Here is a 26,779-nt window from a genome sequence, read left to right as displayed (position 1 = left end):
GCGGACTGAGCCCACTGTCCAGGGGACTCGCACCGTGACTGGGAACATGGCTCCAGCAAGTTCTCAGTCCGCGGTGGCGTATGGTGGGATGTTTGTTTCAAACAGATGAAATGATAATGAAATCACACCCAAGGAGGGTGTGTTTTGTCCCCTGCCTCTTCGTTTCCCTTGCGACCCACAGACTGCTTTCGGTAGTCAAACCGACGCTGCAGAAAAACAGTAAAGCAGTTCATCAGTTTTCTCTCAGGAGCGCTGTTCAGGAAAACACAGAGTATCATGTGATAATTTCAGAGCTGCTTGTACTAATGTCCTTTACACTAGAAATATTTTTTTTAGTTTTTTTTTTTGTTTGTTTGTTTTAGCAGAGACCAGGGGTGTGTAACCTGTGGCTCTGAAGCTGCATGTGGCTGTTTAGTCCTTCTGCAGTGGCTCCATGAAGCTTTCACACCACATAACGTGCATAAAAATTGAAGTTATTATAGTTACACACCACAGTACTATTCACAATGATTCGTTTAAAATGGATTGTAGGTAAGTAAAATTTTGAAAAATACCTAAAACCATAAGAAACGAGGGAAAAGAAGATACAACCGCTTAATAAACTAAAATATCTAGAATTTCTAAAAGAAGAAAATGAAATATGGTTGAAAAAAAGGACACAAAAGTGCATAAAGTTAAAATGGCTAAAACAGCTAGAATTTTCAAATAGTCAACAAAAAAAGCTTGAAAAGAGGAGCAAAACTGTTAAAATATGGTACAAAATAGTTTCAATTTGACTCTTATAAAGACCCCTGGTATAGACTATACCTTTAGAATACTATGATGTGAGACTTCTCTCACAGTAGTTGTAACTAGCCTGATGCTGAATTATACTGTTGATTAGAATACTGGATATGCAAAATAAATATACTTCAGAGAAGCTTTTTTTTTCATGTCCTAATAGTTGTCCTGAAAGTAAAACTGGTTTGGAAACTCAAGGGCCAAAAAATGTAATAATTAGACACATTCAGGGGGACACATCTGAAGCTTATGACACATGTTAAGTTTGTTACTGCTTGACATGAACAACATAAATAATATATTTTGAAAACAGTGAAAAAGAACAGTGAAAAAGTATTAAAAACAAACATGTTGAAAGGTTACACCTGCATCGAGCTAACATTTGGTCACAAAAACATCAACTGAATATTAACTTTAACTCATGGGGCTGTCACTGTGACAAATGTCATGTTTTACAAAGCTTGGCACTTCATTATGAAATAATGTGATTAATACAGCATTAATATTGTTTTGTTTGTTTCTGACATTTTAAATATATTCATGTTATGTGGTAGCTCTGATTCTTTAAATTGTGTGTGATCCTATTCTACATTTATGCCTCTCGACATGAATGATTAAGAGGCCATGAAAAACTGACCAGAATGAAAACAATCTGGTCACTTCCTGCTACTGACCGTCATCTTCCCAGTTTCCGACAATCTTGTCTGTTTTATTGTTAGATTTAAACAAAAGAAAATGATTTAGCTACTCTATCTCTATCACAGAGAGCATCCTGAAGGCATACTGACAATCTCCAAATTAAAAAAAGGCATGTTATGGGATTTGTGGTTGTCTTTTTTACTGAATAAACCTTCTTCCCATTGAGAAATTCATAAACAACATTACAGTAATAATAAATTATTTGTGGCTGTTATTGATATTAAATCAAAATACATATACTTTAAAATCTGAAGCACATTTGTCAATACAATATGTTGAAAAAAATACATAATGCAATTTGTAGAACTGAAAATATCCTTTCATGAGGCATTACAAATGTGGAAATAATGGCTGCAAATGTCAGCCTTCAGGATGATTTTTCTCCATCAAAGTATGAACAGCTAAGTGGTTCGGAAAGTGGTTTCCAAGTTGATCAAGTGAAATGTTTTCTGATGTAAAATGAAACACAAACCACAGCTTTCTAAACTCAACACAGCCAGTTTGCCCGGTCCAACATGGCGGAGGCTTTAACGTACCGCTCGGAATTCAATATGGCGTCCTTGTGCTGATTCCATAATGTGTGATGTGTCTTCACCTGGCGGCCAAAGAATTTCTCTGCAGTGACTTCTAAAAGCGTTAGAACATTTTCAGCCTCACCCTCCGTGAAATGGCGATTTAAACCATCGTAGCACTTACAAAAATAATAAATAATTCAACATTATTTACAGACTAATTTGACAAAAGAGAAACACATTAAGTAATGACCACAAAAAAACAAAAAAAAACAAAACAAAACGTTTTTTTGGACTCAGTGTGTCTGACGTTGTTAATTTTTAATCATGTATATCATTTTCAGTGTCTCACCAAACAGCTTCTTATCTTCATTGCTAATCTTCCGTTATTATTATTTCATTACGTAACAATAACGTGGTGACGTGGTCGTGGATCACACCCGGAAGTGAGTCCTCCGGACTGTTTTCAATGAACATGCGCGTTATTTTTATATTTTTACAGAAGCGCCAGCTGAACCATGGAATGTTTCTTTTAATTAAAAAACAAAACAAATCCAGCCTGACCAACATTAAGCTGCAGTAGCTGTCAAGGGACGTCCGTGAAGGTAACCCTGGTTGATCTGTAATGAAGACATTGCTCGTATTAGCACTGAATTCTTGTAAAAACGACCAAGTTTGCGTCTCCTTTCAGAAATAACGTCGTTCAAATGGAGTGTGCAGTTTATTCCGAGTTTGGAGGCGTCGTTAACTGACGACTTCGTAATAGGACAGGAACACATGTGGCCCAGTTCACCTCCAGGACCAAACCAATAACATCCGTCCGGATGGCCTTGATGGCGTGTGGAGCAAGAGGACTCCTCCTCAACTTGAAGTCCACTCTCCACAGAGCAGGCTCCTCTGTCAGAATCACACTTCTCCAGAGATCCAGGGCGTGTTTTGTGAAAAGGGGTGTGATTTTAACCCATATACCCAAGGTTACCCTTCTGTGTTGTGGAGCAGTGAGTGCATCGTCAGCCAGATGCCAGGAAGCAACTCTCCCACTATCCAGTGTTTCCAACAAGAAGTCTCTGGCTAAAGTCCAAGTGCACAAAGTTATATTTCTCATTCGCCTCAGCTTGCGAGCAATAATTCTTCTCCTGAAGTTTGGTCCTCTCCTCATTCTCTCCCCCCTGGCTTTTGTATCAACTCGCTGGGCTTCCTACTGGCTGGATGCTCTCCTGTGGGTCACTGAGACATCTGGCCCGACCTTCATCAAGCTGGGGCAGTGGGCCAGCACCAGGCGGGACATCTTCTCTCAGCAGTTCTGTGAGCGCTTCTCTCGGCTCCATGTCAGGGTGCGCCCTCACTCCTGGTCCCACACCAAGCAGTGCCTGCGGAGAGCCTTCGGGGAGGGCTGGAGGAGGGTTTTAATGTTTGAGAGCAAAGAGCCGGTGGGTTCGGGATGTGTTGCCCAGGTGTACCGAGGCTGGGCCAGGGTGGACCAGGTGGAGGATCCAGCCTTCCAAGCACTGATTGAGGAGATGGAGAAAGAAGACTTGCTTGAAGCTTGGGAGATCCCTGGTTTGGGGGGTGTGGCGAGGACTCTGCAGAAGCTCTGGAGGGGGGCTCCTGAGGAGGAGGGCTTCGAGGAGAAAAATCTTTTATATGGGCAGCATGAAGAGAGCAGCACTGCAAAGGAACACCTGATACCTGTGGCTATCAAGGTCAGCCTCACAATAACAATCTGTTTCACACTTCACAGAATGAATTATATCTTAGGTAGTGTGGTTCTCATCTCTTACAGCTGATAATTTTATATTGTTTTGTTTTTCAGGTGATCCATCCAGGCGTCAAGAGGCAGGTCGAGATAGACCTGCTTCTTATGAAAGCAGGCAGTTGGCTTCTGCAGTGTCTGCCGGGGCTGAAATGGCTCAGTATGTGTGAGGTTGTCGAGGAGTTTGAGAAGCTCATGACTAAACAGGTACTGATATAAATATTACAAATGTGTGATTGTGATCAGACGTTTTCCTAATGTGACTTACAGTAAAAAAAAAAACAAAAAAAACACACAATTTCCTAAATTTTTTTCTGATGCTTACTGTTCCATTAATAGACTGAACTTCTCAAATCAAACTTTCTTGATATTTGTTTCAGATTGATCTTCGTTTTGAGGCCAAGAACATTGAGCGATTCCGGGAGAATTTCCGTGATGTTGAATATGTTAAGTTTCCTACTCCATTACGGCCGTTTGTGACCAGGACCATCCTGGTAGAAACCTATGAAGTGAGTAAAACATCATCCGAAAGTTGTTTTTTTCAAGATCCGTTCAATGCACCATGTTACAAATGTCAGTGTTCTATTTCAATCAATATTTTTGATAAAAGAGTGTTAGAGATAGAATGCATATGACGGGTATGATTTTGATTTTCTTCTACAAGAACAAAATATAGAGAAATGTGATAAGAAAATATTCAACAATTTTATCTCTTAGCGCTTATTATTTAAACTTAAATAGTTGCAACAAGTTCCACTAATATTAAAGTATTTTTTCCCTTCTTTTCAGGAAAGTGAGCCAATTTCTAAATTCCTGAGCTCTGAAATTCCAATGGAGGTGAAACAGAAAATAGCCCGGATGGGAGTCGACACTCTGCTGAAAATGGTGAGACAAGTGACTTTTTAATTAATTGACCGCACAGTCGTTGCCATGTCTGTTGATCTATCCTCCCTCTTTCAGGTGTTTCTGGATAACTTTGTGCACGGCGACCTCCACCCGGGGAACATCCTCGTTCAGTGTCGTGGTTCCGACTCTGGCTCCGGTGAAGCCTCGGGTGAGCATCACGGAAAGACCACCCTCACTGACCTGTGGGACACGGTGGTGGTCAGCGTGCGGCCAGACCCCTGTCCCTTCCAGCTGGTGCTGCTGGACGCCGGCATCGTGGCCCAGCTCAGCGACCACGATCTGGCAAACTTCAGGGCCGTCTTCACAGCCGTGGTGCTGCGGCAGGTGAGAGGAGAAAAGGCAAACACCTGGGGGAGGTGGGGTCCATGTTGAACTGTGTAAAGATCAAAACTTGGACATTATTTCTTAGTAATGAATTTAAGGAATAAAGTATTAATTAGCAGAAAGCAGTAAACCTTCCAGACCTCCAACTCTTGTAAATGCTTTGTAATAATTTCCTTCTTCTAAATGCGGTCTGCTTCTGTTCTCAGGGCGAGCGAGTGGCAGAGTTGATTTTGCATCATGCCCGAGATAACGAGTGTTCAGACGTGCCTGAGTTCAAAAGGGAGATGGCTGAATTGGTCGATCACGCCCTCAGAAGCAACACCCTGTCTCTGGGAAAGGTAGAGCCACACATTTTGCTTAACTGCATCCCTTGAGGGCCGGCGTCCTGCATGTAGATGTTTTTCTGCTTCAGCTCACTTCAGTCTCATGTTGTCGTCATCCTCAAGCTTGGAAAAAGGCCCCAGTAACGAGCTCTTATTGCAATCAGCTGTGTTGAAACTGGGAGAGACCTAAAACATGCACGACGTCGGCCATCGAGGACCGGAGTTTTGATCTGCTCTGTGATGGCCCCACAGGGCCAAAGGGAATGGAATGAATTGGAGCAACACGTCGGTGTAGTGGTTAGCACTCTCACCTCACATTGAGAGCCTAATAAGTGTTTTTTGAGTCCAGGCTTTGCAGCCTTTCTGTGCAGAGTTGCATATCACCATGCACATGTGGGTTTTCTGCAGTACTCTAGTTTCCTCTTACAGTGTGAAAGGTGAAACGGTGTGAAAAGATCCTAAACTCATGTAGTTGAGGTTAACTGATTACTTTACCTCCGTCTATGGTTTCCTGAGGTCAGCTCCACTGCCCTGTCAGTCAGATACAGCAGCACAGATAGAACTGCATTGAATTAAGACTCATCAAGACTCTACTTAACACACTTAAACACACTTTTTTTTAAACAATAAATTAAGATTTCTTTTGGATGGGCTTGTGCATTTAGTTTTTTTTTTTATAACTATCAAGTTTAATTGGCTTTTAAAATCTCAATTTCATGTCGACTGAACAAAGATTACCTTCACTGTGGTGCTCCTCATTGATAGGTTGTTTGCTTGTAATCATTCTTACCTGTAAACTTCAGAGTGAATTCACGCATACATGCTGTTCAAGGAAGAATTTGTACAACCACTCCATCTGTGAGGGGAAACCATTCTGTGTTCTGGTTTGGTTTGCAGGTCCAAGTGGCAGAGTTGCTCTCCAGAGTGTTTGGTCTACTCATCAAGCACAAGGTAAAATCTCACCCAGAATCACTTTGCTTGTGTGTGCTCTCTCTCCGGTAGTTTCAAAAGGGAGTCCTCTCCTAACTGAGCCGCATGATCCATATTTTGCCAAGTAAATCCTGCAGAGATATCGTAAAGTTTGGAGAAACTGAACATGAATCACCGTTAGCTTCGAGGAGTCTTCATATCAGTCGTTCATGACTTAAAGCCTCAACAATCCAAATGGCATCACACTCGTCCCTAAAAACAGCACTGTGGTGGAAGTTTTTCACCGAATATTATACACAGCAGTTCTCAAGCATCTTTTGATCTGACGTTAAATATTCCAGTGTGATTACAAGCCACACAAAAAAGAAAAACTTTACTCTACATTAAATGCAAAAAATACTGAACTCAACTCGGACTCCTCGGTGGCGTGTTTCCAACGGGCCAGATTCTGTGATGAAGGAATGTGATGTTTTGGATCAAGGAGACATTTAGGTGTGCGGGATAATGAATTTCCCTGAACCATCACTGGGAAACTTAGCAATAGTTTAACCTTCCAGGCTGAACTATCGAAAATAATCTGTAGATTTTTGCATGGTTGTTCTTGTCATTTCAGTCTCAGGTATGTTACTTTAAAGTTTTCTTGAAAGCTCTCGGATGTATAGCAATTTTTTAAGGTTTTTTTCCCCAGTTTGCTGATCAAAAATATATATTAGGGGTGAAAGAGTTTGTCATAGCCATTCATTGAAAAGAAATACCGTGTAGCATTCGCTCTATAATGATTGTAAATAAAACCCATATTATTAGTAAGTTATTGGACCTTATGACTTTAAATGGGCAAAACAAATTACATTGTCAGGTATTACATTATAAGCTGTTTTTACAATTCTGATTTGAACTGGAACCGACTGCTCTGTGAGAGTGACGTCTTCCTATGATTGGATTTCTGAGTTTAAATATAAGTGGAGCGCAGGAGAAAACATTTGAAACCAGTCAGAAACACAGCTGAGGAAGACTGCGGGAGACCCATTTCTGACGCCGCTGCTTACCGTCTTTCTAGGTCAAGCTGGAGAGTAATTTCGCCTCCATTGTGTTCGCCATCATGGTGCTGGAGGGTCTGGGCCGGTCACTCGACCCCAACCTGGATGTCCTGGATTTGGCCAAACCCCTGCTGCTTAAGAACTGTGCCTCACTGCTCTGATAACGTAAGATTACAGACCTGGACGACATGGTTATAGTCTTGTCTTTACATTTCAGTAACGTCGAAGCCATAAATACCTCACCGCGTTTCTTTTTTCCATCAGTCCCTGTCGCTAGTTACTGTGTAGCTGAGGTGCAAACATTTCACACACCGACCAACTTGGAGGCTCCGTCAGCGCCGCCGAACGGACGAGAGCACGAAACCCTCCCGGTAGTTTAATGCGCGCTAATGGATGAGTCAGACATCGACAGACACGCGGATGGCATCGGAGACCATTTGTAGTGATTTAAGGTACAAAAACAAAATCGTGCGAGGATCCCCAGTCGATACTCAAAAGCATATTTTTACTTTTTAATGACCGATATTGATCTCAGGATGTCTTTTATCACTTAATCTTTTATTGCATCTTAGGTAATGTTGTCTAATGGGCCATATTTGCGTGAGTGTGATTCACCGTTTGCTCCTGTACACTACAATGACGATGTGAAATGTCCAGCGTTTAACTTTCCATTAAAAACTGTGGGAACATTGTGTGAATTATTCATATCAATAATAAAAAAAAGGGAATCCACAGCTAATTGAACTTTATCCTTTTCTTTGTTGCCTCTTATGCTCTCTAACCCTTTTAAAGCCAGACTGCAGCGATGCCAACGCCGAGAAGTTACTCCACCGAGAGCACGGTTCCATTAATTTACAATTTTATTAAATCTGTCAATGAAAAACACAGACAAGACACGATTCTGTCAATGTCAGGAAGAACAGTCAGCATGGCTGAAAGAGTGAGATCAGGAGGTTTTGGTGCAAAAAAAACTCATCACATACCCTTTATTGCAAAACTGTTGATTTCTTTTTCATAACCGTCACGAGCCCAGACAGAGCAGCACTGTTCAAGTAAGGAGGGAGGGGAGAGGTGACAACTGTGTAAAAAAAAAAAAACAAACAAAAAAAAACCCTTTCAATAATTATATTATTAATAATAGTAATGACAAAAGAAATAAAAACATCTCTAATAGACAAACACAATCACCTCAGTATAAGACGAGATTTTTGTCACGGTCACAACAACCAGAGAAAAGTTGTTTTCTTTTTTTCCTATTTTTTTTTTAATGAATTAAATAGTTTTTAAAAATATCTCACCATTTACTTATACTCATCTTTTTTTCCATTTATTGCGAAAAATAGGCAACTGGACTAATTGTGATGATGCGAGTTGTGTGTCTGTGTGTGTGTGTGTGTATGTATGTGTGTCACAGAGAAATAGAGATTAGGTGGAGAGATAAAGTGGAACAGTTGGCACTGAGAGCAGCGGCGGTGCAGTACTCTCAATCGGCCACCAGGTGGCACAGTTCAGTCTGGACATTCCTCCGTGGTGGGAGCCACGGGGGGGGGGGCTCGTCCCCGACTTCCACTACATCAGAGGAAGTCAAGTTCTGCCAACAACAGCCTCTGGATTTCTTTGTTTTCTTTCTTCTTCCTCTTTTTTTTTTTTTTTTTTTTTTGGAATGATGTTTGTGTGTCGAAGCTTTGTCCACAGTCGCTTTTCTGTGTTGCCAAATCTCAGTTTTATGTACAAATGTTTCAAATCCCTGAAGGACATCTACAAAGACAAGTGCAACCTCCGTGTGACCATCACCGTTCTGGAGAAGCTCAGGGACAAAAAAACAAAAAAACAAAAGGTTCCTCTAAAGGGCAGACGGGGAGGGAGTAGTACCAACCAGGACCTGGTAAACGCGTCACAGTAGGAATAAGCAGTACTTGGGGGGGGGGAATTAAAGTCAGGAATTACGTTGGACGACGGGTTCAGGAATGTCAAAAAGATGACGGAGAAGGGACTGTAAAATAGTATTCTTCATTAGAGGGTGGCACCAAAATATCCTAACGCAGTTCTTTCTAACAGAACGTTGAAGAGATGTGGTGAAACCAGAAAGAAAACCAGCGGATTGCACTAACTAACCGAAGCATCCGTTTGTTCGTTTGTCAAATCCCTTCATGCTGATCCGTCCGTCTCTCTCCATGCAGTTTAAAATCAGTCTGAACAGACCAAGCGGTCCTCCTCCGTGTGGAACTGATTGCTTTACTTGCTGCACCGTAGCTGAGTTTCTGTCAGTGTGGTGACCCCTGGAGGACTGGCTGCCCTCCGGGTCTCCGTGGTGGCGCCCCCCTCCCTGCCTCAAGCCCCCCCCCCGCCTCTCATCCGGAGCGTCTACTGGAGTCGGGGCGATGCGGGGAACACAACAGGTGAGGACGGCTTTCGGGAGCTGGATTCTTGGAAGATATCAGGGTGTAAACTTTTCGTTTGTTGCATGGGTTTTTCCTTCCAAGACCGAGGAGGGGGGGTGGTGGACTGATTAAGGGAGGAGAAAGGTGTGTGTTGGCAGATCTTGAGCACAGGCACATTTGCTCATTCTCATACACAGCAACACACACTTGTCCGCCCCCCCCCTGCTGTGTAAAGGTCACGGCAGATGAAGCTCTGGGTCGTCGGATCTGCAGCAAAGGCTAGACGCTGACATTTCCTTCACGTTACTGGAAAGATCGGCAGCTGTCGATGGCCCGCGTCGGGATCCCAACGAGTTTAACTAAGAATCAGGAAGTGATGGACGCATGAGAATGGCTGACATCTTGACGACAGAAGAGAGCGCCTGACTTTTCCCTTCCGAGCAGCATCCATCCGGAAATTATCCAATTCTTGAGGGGAGATGTTGAGGAAGACACGGTCACGGTGTCTTCGCGAGCTTATCTTTACATTCCTCTGGGGAACAGATGAGAGGATTGAAGCCATGACGGGTAAATGTGTGATGGGCACGAAGAGCAAGGCAGGAAGGAAGTCTTTCTCGCCTTGGACCGTCTTTGTCTCCAGCTTCCTCTCCTCATTGTGGTTCCAAGGGCCGCCGCCAGGGGGTGATGTTTGGGCTAACTGTTGAAGGGACAAGAGGAGGAGGGTTTGATCCGATGTTTGCGGCTACGAGTTGAGCCAGGGGTGGTTGAGGCAATCGCCGGCCGAGGCCCTCTTCTCGGGGACCATCTCCAGCATGGGCAGGAGGAAGTGGGTGAAGTGGCCGGCGTCCTCGTGCGACCAGCCGTACTTCTCCACCAGCACGTCGAACAGGGACCACGGCTTCAGCTTGGTGATGTGCCGCAGCTCACCTGCAGGCGCCACAATGAGCCGAGTCAGTGAACGCACCACAACGCCCGAGGAGAGCAAGGCGGCAGTGTTTTAAAGGGCCAGTTCACACAAATCACATTCCCTTCTTAATGATTAAAATTGGTGTTTTTACTTGATTCTTTTTCTCATTTTCAAGGAATCCCACAAACTTCTAGTATTTTTCAACTAATGAACAAAATAACAGAAGAGATAAAACGCTGGATTCACTGAAATGGTGTAGTTGACTAGACAAAAAATCAAGTATCTTGAAAAAAATGGTCACATTTGCATCAGGCTCTGTCAAATGTTCAAATTTAATTGACAAAAAAATAAGTCCTTTTGCCATCAGACAAAGGACAAGAACAGCTGTCTGCTTCGGTAACCTGAAGCTAGGAGTCAACTAATAAATACGAGACACCGACCCAACTTCAGATAATCCAAATTATCCCTTTAAAACTAACACCATTGTCAAATTTAATCTCGCATCCAAAGACCTTCTATCCTCCAACCAAACGTGTATTTGTATATTGAATTAGTGATATTTTTGGAAATCACGTTTTGAGAGTTACCTTTTAAAGCAGAGGTTTCTAAAGAGTGAAAGGAAGAGCCTCTATTTAGAGTTTGGGCCATGTTGTGTCCTCCTACACCCCCATTTTTGGTTTAATGTTAAGATTCACTTGTTTTCAAGTTAAGCAAGTTGGAACATACAGGCAGTAGTGATATGCTATCAATTTGAAATATCTGGTACGTCTTCATATTGTACCTTTTTCCATCCTTCCCTTCAACATTTCTTTTCATATGAATTTTAAATTTAAAAAAAAAAAAACTGTCAAAATGCTTTCCCAAAGGCTTTCCGACATCCTCACAGTTTAAAACCACTGCTTTAAAGTGCTGTATTACTCAAATAACTGTGAAATCAAAGAAATGACTGTTGTAATGTAAGATTTGGTCAGTTTTTGGGGGATTTGTTGACAATAAGAAAAATACAAAACATCTTTTACCTCTAGTGGCATCCAGATATTCAGCAGCTGCAGTTTAAATATCCATGAGATTCCTGCCTCCACTCACATACGGCACAGTGAAGGTAAACATAATTATTCAAGGTGCCTTCAGCAATTCTGCAGGAACATGCGTTCCTAAAACAATGAAAGTTTGGTATTTGTCATATTTGGGTGAACTGGCCATTTAAATCAGGTACCGCAGGGTTTGCCGTCATGCAGACTCCAGCCAGCTGACAGCCGATTTCACTCATTACTTCACCTCCACTGTTTGAAGGTTTGCTAATCAGTGAGGAGCTGTCACCACGGAGGGAGAGTCTCGGCAGGAGCCCGCTGGATCGGAGTGTGAGAGACCGACAGGGAGGTAATAGAAATAGACAGGCAGAGGAAGATGTGCATTATTCAAAAGAGGAGGAAAACGGCTGGTTGGATGTACAAGTCTGACAGAGGGGAGAGAAAAGAGCGAGGGAATGATTAATGACGGGAGCGATCAAGACCGAAGGTCCGGTTCAAACCGCGGCTGCCATGGTAACCCGTCTTTCCTCAGCACTGACGAGTGAACACAAGATGTGGAAATGAAACCATTTATCAATAATTCCTTCACAATGTAATGTGATTTCTAACACTGATATTAATATATTAGCCACAAATAACATCACGGTTTACATATTAGTTGGAGTATGTGTGCGAGTTTCGGCAGGTGCTGTTTCCTCTCTCTAAAGTTCAATAAAAAAAAATTAAAAAAAACGCAAGCTTGAAAGAAAGGCTGATAGAACTGCTCCACGCAGCCGACGGCTTCAGAGCGGGCAGGAGGAGCCCAGAGAGACGCAGCCAGAGAGTCAGGCCAGATTAACAGAGCGCCGAGAGATAAAAGGGAGAACATTGAGACATCAAGTGCAGGCTCAGACCTTGGATAGAGACAACATCAAAGGCGGAATATTCAGGTCTCATGACACATTATGAAGAATGTATGAGCAAAAAAGGAAAGTAGAACGAGACAAACTCAAAAGAGAATAAATGAAAGAGTGCAAAGGTTATTGGCTGTATCAAACCCATACACACACACTTACCCGGCAGAATCAGAGAGGTGTGTGACACACTGAGGTGAAGACTTACGCAAATATATACGCTACGACAGGACTGTGTCTTGATGCGCTATCTCACTGGGCTGCGACAGACGCCTAAAGGAATTTGCATCAGACTTCTCAGAATACCTTGAGGGCTTTGCAGGAGTTTGAGGATCAATTGGTGAGTTGCAGTCATCACAAGCCCTCACTGAACTTCACTTAATTTAGTTCACAGAAATGAAAATGTGTTAGAAATCTCCTGCATTGCTTTTATGAGCTCAAAACATTTGATTTTGTTTAAAGATTCAGTGTTTTAATACTAAAGCGGATCTGTTGATTGATCTACCACTGCACTGGTTTATCAGAGTCTGTTGAACTCTTTAAGACTTGAACATCTGTGTGAAGTGAGTGTCCTTCTTTTCTCGGAGCTGAATGCGACACCAATCTCTCTCTTCCCACATTTATCTCAGAAATATTGACACATATTATTGGTTATGGACTAGAGTACAGTAATATAAGTCATTTTGCAAACAGCACTTTGATAATTAAAAATTAGGACAAAAACATTTGAAATTCCACTGATTTTAAATAAGTAATACAGTGTCAGTAATTTGGTGAAAATGCTTCCACTATTAAACATGATAGTAAATTTACAATTTGTGAAATTTGGTTCATTTTCAGTTATAATTTAGTCAGATTTTAACAGTTGTGGATATTCAAATCATTTTTCATTATATAGAATATAATTGTATTTGGCAATTTAAAAAAAACCCTAATCTTGATTACTTTTAGTATAAATTCTGATCTGATAGAAATTCTCATTAAAAAAATCAGTTTGATGCTTTTGAAACGATGCTGTTGAATCTGCTCTGACTGGAAAACTTACCTTCACCTGACTCGATGCGAGATATGGAGCTCAAACCGTGCTACCCCAGCATGCACCACTGCCTGATCCAGCTGTCTCTACCACTGCCGAGCTCCTGCGGCGCTACGGCTACCTCTGGGGTCGAAGCCCCGCCCCCCTGCACGCCTCGGCAGCCTCCGACCGTGGTGTCGTTTACCTTTCTTGGAGAAAAACTCTCGGCTGTACTTCCCGGCAGCGACCACTTTGCGTGGGACCTTCCCAAGGAGCTCCATGATCAGAGCGATGTGGTCTGCCCACCACCACATACATCACAGAGGGAACAGCATTACAGCATGCACACGCATCGACACGCACAGACACTGGCTGGATGGGGACTGGCACACACCGCTGCCTTCAGGTACGCCGTGGACACACACACACACACACACTGATGCCATGATTTCACTCGTTTTTAAGCAAAAGGCCGATCTGTTGATGCTTTTAAAAAGAATGGGAGTTTCCATAATTGCAGCCCTCCTTGGGCAACTGTGTGTCCCAGTCCCTGCAGCTCTCTGGCCAGCGCTACCTCTTCTGTTGAAGAACTCCCGGGAATATTTTCCAGAGAGCGCAAAGTGCCTCGGAATACAGCCCAGCAGCTCTATGATGTGGGCTATGTGGTCTACGGAGGAGAGAGGGGGGGTGGGAGGGAGGGCCGGGGGCCGGGAGGAGGCGTGGGAAAACCCAAATAAGAAGGGAGAAGAATCGAAGACAGAGAAATAAATGGCAAGGCCAAGAAAAAAAGGGAAATATTTTTTTAAAAAAAAAGAGAGAGAGATGGAGAAAATAAATAATGTGGACAAGGATAGTTAACAGAAACAAGGGAAGGGAGTGAGGGATCACGGGGTGGGATAAAAAGAAAGGGAAGAGGAAGGAAAAGAGAGACAGTCACAGATAGTAAAGGAGAAACACCTGTGTTAGTGAGCTGTGCCTCCACAGCAGGGGTGACGACAAGAAATGAAGAAACATGATGTGCATTCAGAGTTCTTTTAAATGAACGAGCTGAGTCTTTAACTCAGCCTCTCTGTGAAACAGAATTTAACAATGAAGACGACCCTGGCCTGAATGAAACACATGGGAATGACATAAACAGACCCAAAAGAAAAGCATGCACAATATTCACGTTTCAAAGAGATGAAGTTGAGATGAAGAGATGGATGAAAATGGACGTGTTGTGTGATTCCAGATCATAGATTAATGAGAATGATTGGTGGATGAACTCTAACTACAAGTACAAGGAAAAAGTAAAGCGACCAATTTCTCTGGGTCGAGCCTTCAGCTGAATTATTTGTATTGTAGAGAGTTAAAATTCATCCGATGTTTATAGAGGTTAAAACCACTTTGCCAGCAGATTGGAAACAACACACCAAATAAACGTATAATAAATTGTTATTAAAATCAAATGAAAGCAGAGCTGTCAATTTTCTCTGGAGCTCTTTGACAAATTTGGTTAATATCCAGCTTCCTGACAAATTTTACATTGAATATTTTGTTGTTAACAGTGTTGGGATCAACAGCCAATAAAATGGCTTGTCAGGTGGATAGCTCCCTATAGAGACACAGGATTTACTTAATTTGCAGTTGTAATGTCTTCATTACATTTCCATCCCATTCATTACCAGAAACAGGACTAACTGAGTAAACATTTGTCTGAAATGCTATTTATTTCTATTCCACTGGAACGGGAAAAAAATCTATCACCTCATTTCGATAGACACACACGGTGCCACATCATGAAAACACTGCTTTCAGGGTTTCACTGGCTCTGCACGGAGCAGAAGGTGCATCAGCAGAAGCTGCCTGAACACCGAATGTCTCTGTCGGTCTTACAGCGTTCGATGAGAAGATTTGAGTGAACAGCAGGGTGGGAATGAGTGGAGGCATAGCAGCAGAATTAAAGGACAGCTGACAGTGGATAGGAGGGTTTGGGGAGAGGGAAGGCTGTACTTGAATCTAATCTCACTTTGGGAATCATTTCTATCCACTTCCAAGACTTTTTCTTCGCACAGTTTTTCTCCGTTGTTCAGATACATCGGCAGAAGACGTCACATGTGCTGGATAGTTGATACAGTTTATTTAAAAGTGTGCCACACTCATATTTTGGACATTTACTAAACTCATTACATTCTGAGGCATTCCGAATAGTTTTCCACCTGAGTGTGATGACTCAAAAGTAGATTTAACAATGGAGGATTGTCAACAGAATAAAAACAAAACACTTGTTTCCAATATTGACAACTGCATAATTACTATTAAAGAGACAAAAGCAGCAGCTTCAACAAATAGTATGAGAGAAGAGATCTGGGAAATCTGTCAGATGGATCAGAAGCCTGGTCCTCTGCCGGCTGTCACTGTCTCTCTAACATTACACTCTCTATTATACATATATGTAAATTTAGTCATACAACCAAACTCTATTGAAATCTACCTAACTATTTTCCTTCGTTCTTAATGACGTCTTAGTTTTTTATTGAAAAATGTAAAAATGCAATTGGAAACAGGCCTTCATTCAGTCAAATTTATACGGTAACATCTAAAATCAAAACAAGGACCTGACGTCTGTCACCAGTTCATCTGAACAATGGAGAAGAAGTGTGAAGTGAACTATTTAAGACACTTTGCTTATACTTGATCATCAGGACTTATTGCTCAATTTCAAATTAACATTCACATTACGTTATAAAAACAGTCACAGCTGATGTCATTATTTAAAAAAACTGTCATTTTCTGTGTGTGTGTGGAACAGGTTCTGATGCTCACCCTCATCCCGGGAGTAGTCCTCTCCAGAGTGGGGCTCAAACAGGTAATCTCCAGTGGCGAGCTCAAACGCCTGCAAGGAAACAAGTGTGCTCCTTTTGTTCACGGTGTGTCACATGTGGGTAATTACACACACACACGAGTGTATGTGTGTGTGTGTGTGTGTGTGTGTGTGTGTGTGTGTGTGTGTGTGTGTGTGTGTGTGTTCTGCTCACCATGCACGCAGTGCTCCAGATGTCAGCGGGAGTGCTGTACCCGGCTCCTATCAGGACCTCAATGGAGCGATACTGTCTGGTCTGGATGTCCTCCGTGAAGTGCTTGTGCTGCAGACAGGAGGAGAAGGCAGCTTTCTGGATTTATATCAGATCAGTGGAATAAGATTTATGAACAACTGAATTTTATCACTTGGAAAAAAAAAAAGAGTTCATGGTTTTAAGGCAAATTATTGCATGAATAGAGTTTTTTCTTTATCCGTCTCTTGGTTGATATCCCTCTTCTGGACTCTGACAGCAGTAACAATGTTACTTGTTTATTGTCATGTGATTGCTGTGAACTAAATAAAAAGGGTCCCGGGGCCAGTTCCCGGCTCAAATAACATATGATAAGTAAACGTCTCTCCTCTGTACTCTGTGTGTGAGGAACGTGGAGTCTTACCACCCAGCAGGCATTTCCAAGATCAGCGATTTTGACTCGAATGGATTCGGCGTTGCGAGGGTCTAGAGGGTTGATCAGGAGGTCTGCGGCTCTGGCCCTGACTGGAGGGAGAACAGGAGAAATAGTGTGAAGTGAAAACAGGGAAACAAACAAGCCGTCATGTTTACCGGGCACTGACGTTAAACAGCACACTCACAGAGGAGGAAAACCAACCTGAAGCAGATGATTCGGTTAAAAAACAAAAGGGTGCATTTCAGAACAAGTTCTGTTTGCAGCTTGTTTATATTTATTGAACTCTGAAGAACCTGAGATAACGTTACAGTTAAAACTTCGGTATCCAAGTTAATGATTTAAAGTGAATGTTGTCGGTTGATTAGAGGTGATACTAAATACCAAACCAGAGGTGATACACAGTGACAATTTTTGAGTTAATATGTGCATTTACTTTAGACTTGACTTAATTTTTAACCCTTTTTTTGTGAATATATGTTTAAAAGGAATCACTAATATGCACATCAAAATTATTTTTCAAACAAAACCCTGAAGTCATTTGCTTATTGAGAACATGAACACAACCTGATGAAGAGAAAATTGTTTAAAGTTTTGACACAGCGGGTCACACAGTTCTGCTGCTCTTTAACAGTGAGGTAACACCTGATGCTCCCCCAAGGGAGAAGTATACATTTTCTAAAGCATTCCGATACTAAGAACTATTAAGTAGTTTAAAAAAAGTCTCAATTACAGGAAAAACAACATGAATTTCTTTTAAACGTGTGGTAAACCAGCTACCCTGTTCAAGCTTCGGACTTCATGGAACAATATTTCTGTGTCACTTCAGATAACCTGAGCACCTATCATGACCTTCGAGCATGATGGATTTCAGTGTGTTTATGGGAGTTATGGGTTTGCAATGTAATCGTCTCGGTTATTCCCTAAAAGGCAAAACAAGCTCCACTACTTGTCAGATATCAAAGACAGTTTTACCAGTTCAGCTACAAACGTCCTGGTAATGGAGACCACAAAAAAAAAAAAGAAAAAAAAGAAAAAAGAAAACATAATTTCTGCTGCAAATCTACAGTTGTTTTGTTGTGTTGCGCGTTGGCTGCACTGCAACTGAACTGAAATGGCATGTCCATATTTGATATTGAAGTTTTATCCAAAAGTAATCACACTTCTAAATGAACTGTGAGATAATATTTTATGAATACACATCACTTCATTTGAATTATAGAGCTAATCAGGATACAGAATCACAATATGTCATTTTTTTTTCCTCACTGAAATTTGCTTCAGAGAAATGGAAAACTTATTACTTTTGATAAAGACCTTGAATATCAGCAGACTAATTGGGCAAAATTTTTGTCTGAGTCTGAGGGAAGATTGAAAATGTGATAAAATTGGTGAATCTGGCATGATTTATGAACGGAGCGCTTCTTGCATGAGGCTCGTTATTCCAGCCCAGGAGCAGCTTCCGTGGCATCTCTCCAGCAGCCGTGACCTCCTGCTGCACGACGTGCGCCCTGCCAAATTGTACAACCCGCATAATGTGGAGATGCTTTCCAAGTGTCCTCAAAGTTCGAATTTTATTGAACACCTGTGTGTCGGAACAGCGATCAATACTGCAGCGGCAGTGAGCGTGTGAAATGTAGCTGCCGTCTCACCTTTGGGTGTGTCTCCCGTGCTGGAGGACGACACGGTGCGGCTGCGGTCTGCAGAGGGGCTGTTGGGTAGCGGTCCCGCCCCGATGTCGGCCGTCCCCACGGGGACGGGGTTTCCCGGCTCGGGGTCCAGGGGCAGGTCGGGGAAGAGCGGCATCCGGCCCTGGTGCTGCTCGCTGGAGCCGTTGGTCAGCGCCGGCTCGCTCACCTCGCCGTTGTACATCTCGTAGCCGGAGCTGAGAGAGTTGTCCCTGTCGGTGTAGCTGAGCTCGGACTCCACCAGGGGGCAGAGCAGCGGCTCGGGGGTGGGCGAAGGCGGCGGCGGAGTGCCGGGGTTGGGCTTCAGGACCTCGGAGCCCAGCAGCACGTGGCCGTTGGTCTTGGCCGAGTTGGTCTTGTTGTTCTGGGGCTTGACGGGGGAGGTGTTCTCCGTGAGGAGGTCGGTGGTCGTGTCCTCGTCCTCTTCATCCTCCTCATCTTCTTCCTCCTCCTCATCATCGTCCTCCTCATCCTCCTCCTCCTCCTCCTCCTCCTCCTCCTCGTCCCCGTCCTGCTCTTTGGGGTTCTCTTCCTCCACCGCCGCCGCCTCCTCCTCCTCCTCCGTCTTGTTCTCAGTCTTTGGCTCCTCTGCCGCTTCCTCCTCCGTCTCCGTCTTATGGTCCTCCCCCCCTTCCTCCTCCTCTTCCTCCACCTTCTCCTCTGTCACCACCTCCTCATTCTCATCTTCTGTCCCTTTCAGTTCCTCCACCTTCTCCTCCTCCTCCTCTTGTTGTTGTACCCCATCCTCCTCCTCCTCCTCCTCCGCCTCCTCTTCCTGCTCTTCTACCCCTGCTTGTGCTGGATTGCCGTTAGGTTCTTCTGAAGTTGGGGGAATGGGGGTGTCTTTCTCGGCGACGGGCGTGGGCTCCTCGTCTTCCTCTTCCTCCGCCTCTTCCTCCACCCCCTCATCGGGGTCATCATTAGCGATGCTGGGCGCCTCACTCTGCTCCTGGGGAGGCGCTGCACCTAAGACGGAGCAGGGATAGCGAAAACAGTGAAGGCAGGAAGCGGGTGGGAAGGAGATATACAGTACGCACAATCAAAGGCCGTGTGGGCAGAGAGAAGAAGAGCGGGAAAGGAGAATAAAAGAGGGAAACGCATAAGCGTACGAGAATGAAAGAGACGGAGCGTGGAGGAGGGAGACGGAGAAAGATGCTGGGTTCTTTTTATTATTATTATTTTTTGTGAATCAACCCAGCCTCCCTTGCTGAGTTGGACTAGTGTGGGTTGAGCGGTTGGAGCCAATCCACGTCCTATTCATTCACCGCCAGACTACACAAAGCTGCACACACACTCCACATGTTCGCTCATGATAAAGACCTATAAGAGCCACCGCTCCGCTTTAGACAAACCCAAAAAACAAACTACATTTTAACCGGTTAATTTAATAGCGAGAATTGTCCATCAAGCCAGTGTAAGTTTCCTATATTCTAAATTAAAGTGTGGAAGTGGGTCATCCAGAGAATAACCAGAACACCTGACTGGCACCAGCAAAACTAACACAAATAATGTCAATTCATGAAAAAAAAAAAACTCAATCCTCTTCAGCAGCTCTCATCGGAAAATCCTCTCAGGACTCACATGTGTGATTCGTCAACCTGATGGGCCTCTCCTTTTCGCCTCCCTCCTCCTCCTCCTCTTCCCCGTCCTCCTCGTCATCGTCGTCGTCGTCGTCGCTCTCTCCCAGGGCCATGCTGGGCCCCACCGGCGCCGGCGGCTGCTGCAGCTGTGAGGACTGGTTGTGTTTGCTTCCCTCTTTCTCCCCCCCCTCTTTGGCTCGCTCCTCCCTGATCTCCGCCTCTCTCTCCAAGGCTTCAATCTCCAACATCCGCCTCTCCAGCAGCTCGGCCTGCCGCTTCTGCTTCTTCTTCAGCTTCTTCTTCTTGTTCTTGGAGATCTTTCCCACCTGGGAGGGGAAAAGAGGGGAAGTCACAAGGAAGCAAAACACACAAACGAAAGGAAGGAATTCAAGAAATCAATGGTTTGGAATGGATTTGATTGGTGGTTTATGATTGATAAGTACATATAAAGCTATCAGGAATAGCTCAAAATGTATTAATCAGGTGTCTTGCGTGTCAATTGAGGAATAAGTGTTCTAAAATAAGCTAATAATGCTGATTTCTTTTCATGATTGTGATGCACTCAGTTCATTCTCTGCATCTTTAACAGCTGCAGCATCATTCAAACTTCAGGTTTTTGTCATTTTGCTTCAACATTAGCACGTATTTATCCACAAATGTATTTTAATTGATTTAAAATCATTTTCTGACATTTAACCCTGCGCCCAGTGTTTCCACTTTGAGGGTTTCTTCAAAGTCTTAATGGTTAATCATTCACTTTACGTGTGTCTCACTTTGTGTTAATGTGCTTGCGTGTGTGTGTGTGTGTGTGTGTGTGGATTATGTTTGTGTGTGTGTGCATAGCTCTCATTTCATACTCACATCTGTTGTACTCACCGGTTTGAGCTGGGGCGCTGTGCTAACTGACAGACAGAAAGAAACACAACAGGAATCAGACACTGAAGTTTCACCCACATCAATCCGCTGACAGACAGCTCACAGGCTGTTTTTACCAGGGAGCAGACTGAGTCTGGACACTTCCTGTTGGATACACACTCAATCTGTAGGTGAAAAATGCAGAACAGCCTGTCCTTTGTAGACCATGCACTCATTATTTAGAGTAAAAGAGAATACAGAGAGCCCTAATGTATGTGCTACATATTTAGTTCTTACTCAAACATCTTTTTTCCTTCTTCCCAGGGAGAACAGAAATAGAAAACAGTCAATAATAGACATATTTGTTTAGCGTCTCTGATCACAGACGGATTGGGTCGCCCCGGACCCCTCTTGTTTTGACAGTTGATGGTTCTGCGCCCGACGTTGCACACGTAAGCTGTATAATTGGTTACCCCAAGGCTCAAAACGACGCCACTGGCTGATGCAAGGAATTGACAGCTGACTCAAGGGGGGCTCGGGGTTCACTGAGAGGACAAGGTTCAGGCTGAGTTCGGCGAGAACATTTCTTTAAAGGATTTCTCTTCTGCAGTGGAGGAACTTGGTTACAAGTGATGGAAGGAAAAAAGAAGACAGAACTGTCTCTGTGAAATACTGAAAAGGAAGCAACCGAGGAGGTACAAAAATTCTTTTTGTGAAACAGTTCAGTATTAAATAGGATGGGAAAAAAAAACCTTTGGATATCATGAGATTCATTCCACTTATCAGCTGTCGTCTATAGTTTCTACATGTAGACACAGTTTGAATAAATCCATTCAAACTTCACCAAATATAATAAAGTTTGATATGAACCTCAAAACTTTACAATTAAAAAGAAGTAAATGCACGGATGTAAATGATTTCTTTGAAGTTTTGAAGGTTTAAAAATGTACTGCTTCTTAGTAATGGATAGTTATTTGGTTTGACAGTTTTCACTGAGACAAAAACAAGGGTAAATGTTAAAAATGTAAAAAAAAAAAAAAAAAAACTTTAAGCATAACCAGTAGTACAGTCAGGTCTCTAATTATGCACCTATAATACAGATGTTGGCCTGAAATGGTAAATACAGTCCAATTAAAAAGACTGTGGGTTTTATTGTCTGCACTGGAATTTCACCTGAATCACAGACAACAGAGAAAAAAGTTATTAAAGACGTCTCATTTCTTCAAATTGAACTTCAAATGTAATCCTTATGGTTTCACCACAGATTATAATCCAGCATCTTGAAAACACAAACTGGGATTGCTTTGGCGTCCTCACCGGCGGATCCCGACGGCGGAGGAGCTCCGGCTTTCTGCCACTCGGTCGCCTCCATGGCCATGCGCCTGACGAACACGTCGTCGACGCACATCAGGATGTTCTCCGGCTTGATGTCCGTGTGGATGATTTTACACTTCGTATGGAGGTAGTCCAGACCCTGCAGGACCTGCAGACACAGACAGACAAAAAGACACGCTCTTTATGACGATCGCTCTCAGCTGAAGCACGTCCAAGCTCAAATAAAACCATCTTCATCTCCTTCTGTGATACTTCCCCCCTCAACCATTTTTAATTTCTTCTGGGAGCCAGATTACTCATTCTTCTAATTCTTTTCTGAGGGCAGGAAAAGGAAACTGTTGATGTTTTTATTTCGCCGAGTCTTTCATTTGTCCAGGTCTGGAGGCTCAACAGTAAAGCGGAGAACAGTCTCATTTAATTTCATCTCGTCTTGAAGCTCGGCTTTCAAGTCGCTGGCAGCGGCTGAAATGACTCGACCTCTTCACACGCCGATCAGGTGAGAAAGAAGCGCCTCAACACCCGATTCTGAGAATAACATCGGTGCCGGAGTGTGAACAGGGCAAAGCACCGCTGAGTTCTCGGTGTAAAGTACGAATTCACCTGTTTGATGATGCTCTTGACACACGGCAGCGGCAGACCTTGGTAGTTGGATTTAATGATCCACTTCAGCAGGTGGTGACCCAGCACCTCAAACACCATACACACATCTGACACACGGGGAGTCAAGGACTTCCACTGTCATAACTCTTGTCACGCACGCGCACTGGCTTTTAATTCGGATACGTATGCCGTTGACTCCGGAAATCTTGAAGTCGTCAATCAGCTGAACCACCATGTCCTTGTTGGGGTCACTGGGGTCGCTCTCTCTCACCTGGAGGACAAGATGAGAAGTAAGACACAGTCAGCAAGGCAAGCATGACATAGAGATGGAAAAAATAAGCACGTACAAAAAAGACAAACAGATGCAGAAAGACTAAGAATCAGACGATTGAATAAGACTGAAAAGGAAGACAAAAGAAACTGACAAACACATCTTTAGTGTTTGGTTTGAAGAGAGAAAAAACAAAATCTGAGGTGTGAATGAAAGGAAAGAATGAAAGATGACAGAATGGAGGAGACACACAAAGCTGGTGTGAGAGAAAAAGAATGGAATTAGAACACAAAAGAGGAAAGAGAGAGGCGTGATGAGAAGGAAAACACATCATGAAACAAACTCTGAAAAGGTCAAACTAATCAGATTCTCACACATCGCAGCAGCTTGATCTCATCCAGGGCCGTCTCTGTGTAATGCTGGGCGCTCTTCACCACCTTCATCGCCACAAAATTCTTCACCCTGAAACCCAGCACACACAAAAATACACTCTTTTTCTTTGCTCTGACTCACTTGGACCGAGTCGTTGGAGCCGGCGACGCTGATTAACGGGATGGAAATAGGAATTACCACGAGCTGAAGCATGAACCAGCACTACAGGCTGTTGTTCACACTGCCCACGCTGCCACTGGAAATGCATATGTATCAGTCGAGTGGCATTTCATCACCGAGGAACAATCTCAACTTTATGAAATGATACCGTATCGACAGACCTCGGTATTCTCAAACAGCCCACGCACGCATTTCATGATCGACCGACGTCTCGCTGGATGTTCAGAACTGCCCGTCCTGCTTCTCTGTCGCTTTATTCATCAGTCATATATTTATGTAATTCTGTACAACTCATCCCTGATATGTTAGCAATACTCCAGGAGGTTGTGATGGCCAAATGTTTAAGAGAACGTAATCAGAAATGCAAAAAAAGCAAGAGATTCCCTTTTAACATGTATTATTGTATTATTAAGCACAGTAAAACATTGTGTTTTTTTTAATATGAAACAGTCCAAAAAGTACTTTAAAAAGCAATTATTCTATTTAGTCTTTCCTAACATGCTTTTCTGGGGAGATTTTGTTATTTTTTAAGTCACATCTTTGAGAATTCTCCAAATTGTAACACGTCGCTCTCGACCTCACTCCACAGCCACCAGCGTCAGAACTCAGTAACAGCGTCTGATTAAAAAAAACATCCCGTCACAAAGATCCTGACTGTTCTTGAGATTAATGGTTTTAAATAAATAAAACTAAAGGAGAGAAAATGCAATAAAAAAAATAACAAAAAAGCAAATGAGACAGTTACATCTTCTAAGTTACACAGAGTTAAAAGCCCGGATTTGCCACAGATTGTGACCGAGTGCCGACGGTAACTCAACTTCAATCCACTAGTTTATGACCACCATTAGTGTAATTAACACCGGCGACGTGAGTAAATGAGTTTGTGCACGTGCGCGTGCTCGTCAGCGAAAGGTGACACTGGGTCGATGATACGGTCGTCCATCCTCCTCGGTTGCCGCGTTACCACAGCAAATAACATTATAGTGTGAATGGATGGTGGCAGCTGATAGCAGAGGGATGTGTACCATCCTGGCAACAAGTGTGTGTGTGTGGTGTGTGTGGTTTATGTGATATGTGGACGTGAGAGCAAGGTGACGTGAAGGACTGCAGGAGGGGAGCGTGCGTGTGTGTGTGTGTGTGTGTGTGTATGTGTGTGTGTGACAGTATGTGCTCTTTCTGGGTCATGACGTGTTTCTGGGGAGTGTGTGTGTCTTCAGTGTCTCTGTGCATGAGGGAAACATGAAGCAGGATCTGAAAGCCTACACTATACGATTGTGTGTGTGTGTGTGTGTGTGTGTGTGTGTGTGTGTGTGTGTGTGTGTGTTGAGAGAGAGAGACACTCACTGTATGTCCCAGCACAGCCATACGGTGGAGAAGTGGCCCCACCCCAGCTTCCTGATCACATGGTACCTCCCGTTGAACAAATCCCCGATCTTCACCGGATGGTACCCTCCTGAGCGAGAGGAAGACGGAGATGATGAAGGTTACAGTCAATGACACGCAGTCTTTTTTTCGAGACGAAGAGGTGAAGGTATAGCAGCAGCAGCAGCGTAGGAAGAAGAAGGTCAAACAGACAACGTGAGTTCTGAGGACGGTGACGGTTATTGAAACAATCAAGCCCCTGAAAAGCTCAGAAAAACATTCTCAAAAACACATCTGAAAGGCTGGATGTGTTTGTTTCTGACTTTTCTTCATCATGGCTGCAAAATCGTGACCATATGAAACACCAAAAATATAGTCTCTTATAAATTCTGCCTTTGGCTACATTAAATATAGAGTTCAAGTTCGCCGAAACCCTCCTTCAACACATTTTATGATCATATTTAAGTCTGTAATTTGCGGTGTTGTTAAATTACTCTGCAAAAGCAGAGGCAATTCTCAAGGTTAGAATAATTTATTCCACCACTGAACACATTTTAATCAGCTCCACATCATAATGTAAAAACTGGGTATCAACCGGCAATGATTTTAATGAAGTATAGTTAATGAATGATGAGTGAAGTCAAGGGCACAGAGCAAACGCTTTACTGGAAGAGGATTCGAACGCAAACCCGGCTCATCGTTGTGGGTCCCTGAACCAGAGACTTAACCTCAAACTGCCCAATTTGTGTCAGGAAGAGGATCCAGTATGAAAGCTTTGCCAACTCAAATACGTTTATGGACGGGATGATTCAACACCACCAATTAGTCTGCTCGTTTTGGAGACAACTGAAGACAAATGTTCCATTTGCTGGTTACAGCTTAGGAAATAATAATTGGTTTCTTTTTTTTTTACTTGCTGGGAGAGACGTGTGTGAATGCGTCTGCTGAATGACTTCCATTACAGGTGGGGACAAACTGTCTTTACTCACAGTGCTTATCAATATAAAAAAGAAAAAAAAACATAACAGCAATAACAACAGTCTCTATTTCACACAAAACAGTAAAGTAACATGATTCTACGGTACGAATAAATATCCTACTTCAACATAAACCTTAGGATGAAAGATGGATCAAAACAATCCGCCGCTGCATATCGTGCTATTTTAATGACACCTTCAAAAACAATATCTAACACTGAGAAATGGAACAACAGGAAGGGAAGCAGGAAACAACGATAAGTTCGCACTGACTCGAATAAATAAAACAGCAACCTGAGGATGTAATCTAACGCCTTCCTTTTGGTTGTGAGGTTTAAGGGGGACTGAGAGGGAAGACGGAGATCAGTTTGTTCTTTTCACTGACAGGCCTGTTCAGTGTCGGGCACACATCAGCATTAAGACAGCACAACTGTAAAATGAACGGTAAATGAACGCACGTGTTAACCAAAGACAACAAAAAAACACAAATCGTCTTGTGATAGTTACTGACTTTTGATTTGAAATACTTTCTGTCCTGATAACTGGCGTAATCTGCAATTGTGGTCACTGTAACACCTGTGGTTTATCTGATGACACTTCAAA

The 26,779-nt window shown here is 43.2% G+C and overlaps 2 protein-coding genes across 9 annotated transcripts in view; one reads left to right on the top strand and one right to left on the bottom strand.

Moving 5' to 3' along the window:
- Window positions 1–2,437: 2,437 nt before the first annotated feature.
- Window positions 2,438–7,978, top strand: adck2 (aarF domain containing kinase 2). 2 transcript variants are annotated; one of them, XM_030096919.1, is made up of 9 exons: window positions 2,438–2,596; window positions 2,683–3,694; window positions 3,805–3,951; window positions 4,125–4,253; window positions 4,534–4,629; window positions 4,705–4,974; window positions 5,181–5,312; window positions 6,195–6,248; window positions 7,285–7,978. In XM_030096919.1, the coding sequence occupies exons 2-9, from the start codon at window positions 2,816–2,818 to the stop codon at window positions 7,423–7,425; spliced, it is 1,848 nt and encodes a 615-aa protein (XP_029952779.1). In that variant the 5' UTR covers window positions 2,438–2,596; window positions 2,683–2,815; the 3' UTR covers window positions 7,426–7,978. The 2 variants fall into 2 exon arrangements, with proteins under 2 accessions (XP_029952779.1, XP_029952780.1); XM_030096920.1 differs by having other exon boundaries at window positions 2,438–3,694; window positions 7,285–7,429; window positions 7,529–7,978.
- Window positions 7,979–10,292: 2,314 nt separating this feature from the next.
- srpk2 (SRSF protein kinase 2) overlaps window positions 10,293–26,779 on the bottom strand; it is a 58,330-nt gene continuing 41,843 nt past the window's right edge. For 2 of the 7 annotated variants that reach the window (XM_030096912.1, XM_030096915.1), the window contains 14 exons: window positions 25,182–25,290; window positions 23,660–23,747; window positions 23,198–23,285; window positions 23,015–23,121; window positions 22,397–22,562; window positions 21,086–21,126; window positions 20,226–20,550; window positions 18,609–19,610; window positions 16,948–17,048; window positions 16,509–16,616; window positions 16,297–16,366; window positions 14,066–14,158; window positions 13,697–13,789; window positions 10,293–10,572 (listed from right to left, as the gene is read on the bottom strand). In XM_030096912.1, coding sequence (XP_029952772.1) covers window positions 10,388–10,572; window positions 13,697–13,789; window positions 14,066–14,158; window positions 16,297–16,366; window positions 16,509–16,616; window positions 16,948–17,048; window positions 18,609–19,610; window positions 20,226–20,550; window positions 21,086–21,126; window positions 22,397–22,562; window positions 23,015–23,121; window positions 23,198–23,285; window positions 23,660–23,747; window positions 25,182–25,290 — 2,576 coding nt within the window. In that variant the 3' untranslated portion in view covers window positions 10,293–10,387. The remainder of the gene's footprint in view (window positions 10,573–13,696; window positions 13,790–14,065; window positions 14,159–16,296; window positions 16,367–16,508; window positions 16,617–16,947; window positions 17,049–18,608; window positions 19,611–20,225; window positions 20,551–21,085; window positions 21,127–22,396; window positions 22,563–23,014; window positions 23,122–23,197; window positions 23,286–23,659; window positions 23,748–25,181; window positions 25,291–26,779) is intronic. The other 5 variants (XM_030096913.1, XM_030096914.1, XM_030096917.1 and 2 more) reach the window with 5 other exon arrangements.

Source organism: Salarias fasciatus, chromosome 7 (genome assembly GCF_902148845.1).
Source record: "Salarias fasciatus chromosome 7, fSalaFa1.1, whole genome shotgun sequence".
NCBI lineage: Eukaryota > Metazoa > Chordata > Actinopteri > Blenniiformes > Blenniidae > Salarias > Salarias fasciatus.
Note: the sequence above shows the minus strand (reverse complement) of the source record. Positions and strands in the feature narration are given on the sequence as shown.